General features: G+C 35.9%; 1 protein-coding gene across 2 annotated transcripts in view; it reads left to right on the top strand.

The window, feature by feature from the left end:
- Nucleotides 1-2,112, top strand: part of pbx3a (pre-B-cell leukemia homeobox 3a) — a 36,582-nt gene extending 34,470 nt beyond the window's left edge. For both annotated transcript variants that reach the window (XM_043238302.1, XM_043238304.1), the window contains one exon: nucleotides 971-2,112. In XM_043238302.1, the coding sequence (XP_043094237.1) occupies nucleotides 971-1,063 (93 nt within the window). In that variant the 3' untranslated portion in view covers nucleotides 1,064-2,112. The remainder of the gene's footprint in view (nucleotides 1-970) is intronic.
- Nucleotides 2,113-7,500: the final 5,388 nt, after the last annotated feature.

Here is a 7,500-nt window from a genome sequence, read left to right as displayed (position 1 = left end):
TCTAATCGCTCATTTGAGACTTCTTAATATGATTCCTTATTCATTGCAATTAGTCACGTCCAAAATAAAAGTTTTTGTATGTAAATACTATCAAAATATATGTTGTGTGTGCGCATCTTTACACATACATGACAAATTTACATACATATATTATGGAAAAATAACTTTTATTTTGGATGCAGTTAATAGCGATTCATCGTTTGACAGCGCTATTTTTTTAAAGTATAAACAAGTAAAGCAATTAAGCATAAAAATCGTCCAGTGCAGTAAAATAAATTACTAATAAAAATGACAAAAATGTCTTAAAATAAGACCAAAACGTAACCAAAAAAATGGAAGTCAGCATATAATTAACAGCAGATGATGGTGAACAACATTTGAAATAAAGTCAATAAAAAAAAATTGTCGGTTAAGAATATGCTTTTTTTTTATGCTACTTGTGCAACCTGAATAAAAAATAATTAAAGTATTTTTTATACTGAATTAAATTAATTTAATTTAATTTAATTTAATTTAATTTAATTTAATTTAATTTAATTTAATTTAATTTAATTTAATTTAATTTAATGCATGTAATTTATTTCCACAAGTAAGAAATCTTTTTTACCAAACAAACAAAAAAAAAGGACTAATATAATATGTTGGTTGCATGCCGTGCTGGTTTTTCCTGGTTTTCCACCTGGCAAGTGTCCGGATTAAATGAATATGTATCTGATTTATTTCTACAGCAACGATGGTTGTGCGACGTACTGTTTTTTTTCTCATTTGGCAAGTGTCCAAAAAGCTTCTAAAACCATATGAACAGTCCAGCCTAACCCTGGTTTAAGCTGGATTTAGTTTCACAAGTTTACATAAAAAGGGCGGACGGAGCGTCTTATCTGCTCTTGCTCTCAAAAATCAATAGCAGCTAAGGTTTCCGTTCTGACTGTACCTGAGCGTCTCAGCTGGTGTCTTCCGTGTCTCTTTGCAGGGTAACGGCGGCTGGCACGACGCTGTCACTCCGTCTTCTGTGACGTCTCCTATAGAGGGAGCAAACAGCGTTCACTCGGACACCTCTAACTGAACCTTAACTGACCCCGACGATATCTCAGACGAGAACTCAGAGAGACGAGCGAGACTCAGAACCGCTCACTTCGACCAAAAACAGCACCACGTTGCAAAAATCAGCCGAGAGGATTGACGGTACCAGCTTTCTTTCCAAAACTGGCGATACCTCGGTGTCCAACATGTACGATTGTGGAAACATGGGACGCTTTTTTTGTCATAATCTCTGTGAACACCTTGGAACAGGTTTTAAAATATATCACGATTTAAATTTGCTCGTAACTCTTGTCTTTTCGCGCAGTGCAGTATGTTCATTCTTAAAGACGGTTTTTCTCGTGCACATCGATTTTTTTAAATTGTATTTTTAACAACGTCGCCCCTCGTAAATATCGCCGGCCTTTTGGTTTCATTGAGACTCGGGCGTGATTCAGATTGATATGCAGATTCCAGAAGTAAAACGCCATCGATAATGTACAAAGAAATTGATTTTTGGCAATAATGTACCAACTGTTGAGGAACGTATAGCGTATGAAGTGGTTTTATATGCTTCCGCGGAGCCGAATATTTTTTTTAAGGTCAAGATTGGCTTAGAAACTCAATGTTTGCTGGAGGAATCGCACGGAAAGGTTACTTCTGAGACCGTTTGTTCATCTATTGCAGTGACAGATACTTACATAGCTTATCGAATTATTTTAATACATCTCCTACCGTCAACAGGACGATAATGCAGATCGGACATAATAGACATAATCGGCGTGCATACTGTATCTGTACATAAAAAAAGCTTTTTTGAATGTTATTCTTTTCTTACTCGATACATGTTCACTGATTATTACTTGGCTTCGGTTTTTACGTTCACGGGATCATCTGGGTAGTTTATGATTTGCAGTGAGAGGTTGTAATATTTAAAAAGTCTTCTAACGTATTAACAGAATTTACACCGAGCAACTCTACGGAGAATAATTCATGTAATGTTATTAGTTTTTGATAAAGGAAATACTTGTGTTTCTGGCCCACCCCCCCCCAAAAAAAGTGTTTGAATAAACATCTGTAATTCTTAGCGGCTCATGCACAACAACTCATCGGATGCTCTTTTTTTCTGTTTTCTGCTGAAGCGTTACTAACAGCATTGTCGTTGTTCAATCTTCACATGCGTTTCATTTTTCTGCAGTGTATGTCAGCAGCTGTCATTGAGCTCCTTGCCCCGTGAGGCTGAATCTTAAGACATGACACTAAACCAGGTTTTTTTTTGTCATATTCATGCGCTGGGCAGTTTTGAAGTGCTTTTCTTCAGTAACTTGTGTTTATTAGACTATTGGAACGAAAATTCCTAAATAAACATTTAAGTATTTATTACACTTTTTAATATATTTATTATATTCCAATTACAACGCATATCTTCAAAAACTGTTTTTTCTAAATGAGTGTTTTCTTACGCTTCCACGGCACCCGCATGCACCAAAACGCAGTTCACATCTATATTCTGGAGATTTTTGAAGGGTCTGTGCATGTATCATTCCTTCTGATTTCTATAACGTTTTACTCTTAAAACAACGGTTTCTCCACTTACACCTAAACATAGTTTTATTCTCCTGAAAGTTTTTAATATATAACTCGCAATGGTTTATACTGCGTTAAAAATGTTCTAAAATTGTTTTCTGTCAAAAAGCCCCTGCTGTAAAATTCTCAAACTCTATTATGTTAACGGAATAAAACAAAAAAATGGAAATGGAAATTCAGATGGGAATGATGGAAGTTTTATAAACAAAAACAAAGATTCAGGTTTCTGTTCTGGAAATGAATGCATATCGGTGAATTTTTAGATATTTCAGAAAATTTATAATGCAATTAATAGATTAATCAGCTAGGAAAGTGCTGTTTTATTGAAAATTATATTCACCTGTTCATCCGTCACGGCTTGCCTTAAAACATGATTTTTCTTATTGTCCTAATATGATAGGAATCCAGTACGACTTTCAAAGGAATATCAATTAGTTTGCTTTAAACGGCATAAAAGCAGGTCATCCGACCTGCATTTCAGTGAAAATGCGGCAGAATTAATATCAGCTATTATTTTTTATGCATTCATGATTCGTCGGCGAGCGAAACAGGAGCCTTTCAAAAACCCGTATTTATTTATGCACCCTTTAACTTTTGCGGAAAAAGTCTTTGCCAGCTGCGGCTTAAAAGGCCTGTTTAATTCAGCAACGGAAGTTATGCTGCAAACTTTAACAGCGTTGAAACAATAGCAGGAGGATGCTCGCGAAACCAAAAAAAAGAAGCGCAAAGTGATTAAACGAAGTCGAAGCCTTTGAAAAGCTGGTGTTGAGTTCAGTTTGATTAGTTAGCGTCTGTAAACCTCCACACACACACACACACACACACACACACACACACACACAGACGGCATCGTCAGCTTTGGCAAACGTAGCTTCATTAATAATTCCACCTGAGTGGCAATAAATCTGTGGTGGTTCTCGATGAAGCGGCAACACGCGCTCATAAATCAGTGAGATTACAGGACGATATTTCACGATCTCACGTCTATTTCTGTCAGTCGAACTAATAGCCTCCGCCGATCCCTCACAGTGATAGCTCATGAATCCGAGATTTGTTTTCAAAATGTCAACGGTGCAATATGCAATCTCACTGACAGCGGCAAAATGCCCTTTAATTATTTATTTACCCTCCGCTGTCAGTTAAAGGGCTGAGGGCTGAAGACGAGAGGTCAGGCAGAAACGCCGCATTAATGAGAAAGTTTCTATGAAAAATTCCCGAGCGCTCGCGGCTTATCGAGATCAAAGCGGCGGAGGAGGCCGCAATTGCCTATTGATGAAACGTCCGGCGCGTGTGATCTTTTGTGCGGCTTAATTGCAATTCAGCAGCCTGTTTGGGGTGAAAGATTTGTTTGTCTGCGACGTGAGTCGAGCTCAAGTTGTTGCCTTCGCGAAATTACGCGCGTCGGTTTTGACAAGCGGAAAAATAACCTTTTGCCAGAAGAGGACTGCGTCTGAGCTAAATTTACTAGACGGGGGATGCTGCGAAACCACGGCTCGCCGAGTCGATATGATAACAAAACTGACTCTGATTAGCTCGCTTAAACCAAAGCGGGGCCTGTCGAGACGCGCCTAGCGATCGAAAGTTAAAAAATACCTATGAAAATGCAAATAAATAATCATTATTTCAGGCGTTTTAGCTGTATTTTGAATTTTCCGATTCACTGCAGTCTGTTTTAGGGTTAATGGTACGCTCACTTAATGTAATCAGTGCTTCCAAACGATTAATCGCCTTTAAAATAAAAGTTTTTGTTTACAGAAAAGCCTATATGTGCGCATGACATGCATATAAATACACATACAGCATATATTTAGAAAAACAATATATATATACAAATTAATTGTTTGGCAGCACTAAATATATAAATAAAAATACATTAAAAAAAACACAATACTTTTTCAAAACCAAACTGAAATCATGATAATGGCACAAGGTAAGAATAACGGCAATACTAGAAGAACTTTAACTTGAAACACTGAAATAGCTGACACTAAAACTGAAATAAAAATAAATGTCGGCTTAAAAATTAATAAATAAAACCAGGCTTATTATAATTTAAAAAAATTAACGAACTATACAATTATACCTAACAGGACAAACAGAAAAAAACTAAATTAATAAATTAAAAAATATAAATATATATATATATATATATATATATATATATATATAAATATATATATATATATATATATATATATATATATATATATATATATATATATATATATATATATATAAATATATATATATATATATATTATATTATATATATATACATAACTTATATATATAGGTTTTTAATATGAATATTTTTTTACATACTCTTGCAATGTATCATCACTACTTTTAGTTCCTCACCAATACATGTCACTAGAGATCTAATCACCTTCTGTACAGTCAGAAAACTAGCAGATTATCTGACCAACCCTGTGGCTACTGGAAGTCTCTGTGGAGTCGACACACACACACACACACACACACACACACTCACACACTCCAGCCTGAGGACACAGATTCTGGGAGTAGCTGCTCATTAGTGCTCACCATGCTGCTTGTGACACCATTAAAAGTAAACAAAAACCGGACGTTTTTCACCTTCCCCGTGAGCTACGAGAATCAGCATCATACGTCGAGAAGGCAAAGGTGAAGGCGTCTGAGGTTACAGAGACCAGTGGCTTTCGTAGCCATCAGAAGCGTGCAGCGTTTATAAGACCGTGCTCACTAACAAGGCGAGCGTCAAAATCCCTCATATCCAAAGAAAAGGTGTCCTGGTACATATCTAAGACACTGGCAGACGATAAAAACGGAGAGCGGAGGGGGGAAAAAAAGCCTAAATTGTAAGGGAAAGCAGCTCTGCAGCCAGCAGGCATCATAAAGGCTATGCAAATCACACCGCCTGTCTGCCTCGTTAATATTAAACACGGGTTATTAGACGGAGCAAAAGCCTGACCCCTGGAGCGGCTCACCACACCTCCTGAATAATTAATGTCGTCTGATTATGTTAATCAGGAGCGTTCCAGGAGAGCCGAGCGGTGGGGATTTGCTCAGGGTGTGGGACGACTCGAGCCGTGGGCTTTTCTTTTTATCTCCTGTCAACTCAATCTGTGTTAATTCTCCACATGCACATATATATATACATATATACATACATTTGATCAGCTATCCTAAAAGGTTATTAAAAATGTAGATTCTATGGCACTTTATTACAGAATTTTTGTTCCATTTAATATATTTTACACACCAATGTCCTTATAAGGGATGCATGTATAGCTGCCTTTATTTTTAGATATTCCACTTTAATTTGTCACAGTTTATGCATTTTTAGTCAAATATTTTATTTTTTTTTCTGTTCACTTTAATTAAATAGAGATAATAAGCCTGATCTTAGTCACATCTACACACAAAAATCTAAATACATTTTTAGTGCTTTGTTTTCATCCTTTTTATTTCTTTTTTAACTCTATATAATCATTACGATTTTTTTTTTGAGTTATTTTGCAGTTTCAAGTCAATCCTAAAATGAGAAATATTTGATATTTTATTTCAAGTAATTACTTTTTTATGGTTTTAGTTTCATATTAACATTTCATTGCTTCATATTTTATTTCAGTTAATGTTTATTTTAGTTTTAGTTCTTTTAATATTCCAAGCTCGAAATCCTTGGGAACTTGTTGAAATAAAATGATTTAAAAGTCCTATGTCATGCTCCTGATTTTTATTTTAGGTGTAGGTGTCCTTAAGATCGTGTATTTGCGGGAAAAGCAACAAAAAACCATCTCGATATGTTTTTACGTCTCCTTTCTCAGAAGCTCTGTCAAAAAAACGGGTCGATTTCGATACCGATGAGCCTCTCTTCTGATTGGCCTGTTTTTCTGAGTGACACACGCCCAGGCCAATCACAGCTAGCGGGATGCGTGACAAAAATAATATTTCATTCAGCATCACAAGAAACAATAATGCTTTTTATGGGGTTAGTTTTAATTTTATTTAATGACAAAAAACCCTGATCTCGGTCACAACTAACCATTTCTTTTTAGATTTGATTTTATTTCCATAATAAGCTAATGCAAGAAAAGCACATTTTCATGCATATATATTTTATTTCGTTGCCGTTAATGTTGGTTATAGTCACATGCACACACAGTGGCAGAGGGCATGTTATTAGCTGACCTCCACTTGACCCCTCATTTGTGCCGGATCTTTCTGCTGGTTTCCTCTGGGGATGAAGGAAGAAGATCCGATCAGTCACCCCGAGCAGAACCGCCCCCGTGAACCTCATCAGGGATAAAGATGGCCGGTGGCTCCTGGCCCTCCAAGAGAAAAACGGCCCCAGAAATGATAGGATCAGCATCTGCCGGTAAAACTGCGCTCAAGGCCATTCTTTAGCTTCAATATCCTGAAGAGGAAGATGAAGATGATTGCCAAAATAATGACTCTGCGAGGCCGGCGAAAAGATTAATATCAGATATTGCGGACAAAATATGAGATTTTGTTTCGGTTTCAGGAATAGCTCGAAACGTATTTTTAGCAAAGTCTTTTTTTCAACCATTCTGGTTCCTCGGAGAACCCGATCAGTTCTTAAAACAACCAAAACAAGCTAAAGAAGTGAAATCTTTTTCACTGTAAAGAACCCAGAAATCAGTTCGTGTGACTTTTCACAATTCAGAAAATTCACAAATCCAAATTAGAATTAAAAATGTTAGTCTCGTAGTTTAAATCAGTGTTACTTTTGTATAATTCAGACACAATTATAGTTTTTTTAATATTGTCTCTTTATTTAATTTTTATTTTTATTTTAATTTTAATTCAAGTTTTATTAACTTTTCCATGTACGTCTACATAATTACATTTTTTTATTTCAGTTTTAGTTATGTTAGTAAACCAAGTTACACGTTA

This window comes from Puntigrus tetrazona, chromosome 5 (genome assembly GCF_018831695.1).
Source record: "Puntigrus tetrazona isolate hp1 chromosome 5, ASM1883169v1, whole genome shotgun sequence".
NCBI classification, from domain to species: Eukaryota; Metazoa; Chordata; class Actinopteri; order Cypriniformes; family Cyprinidae; genus Puntigrus; species Puntigrus tetrazona.
This window is presented reverse-complemented; position numbering and strand designations above follow the sequence as displayed.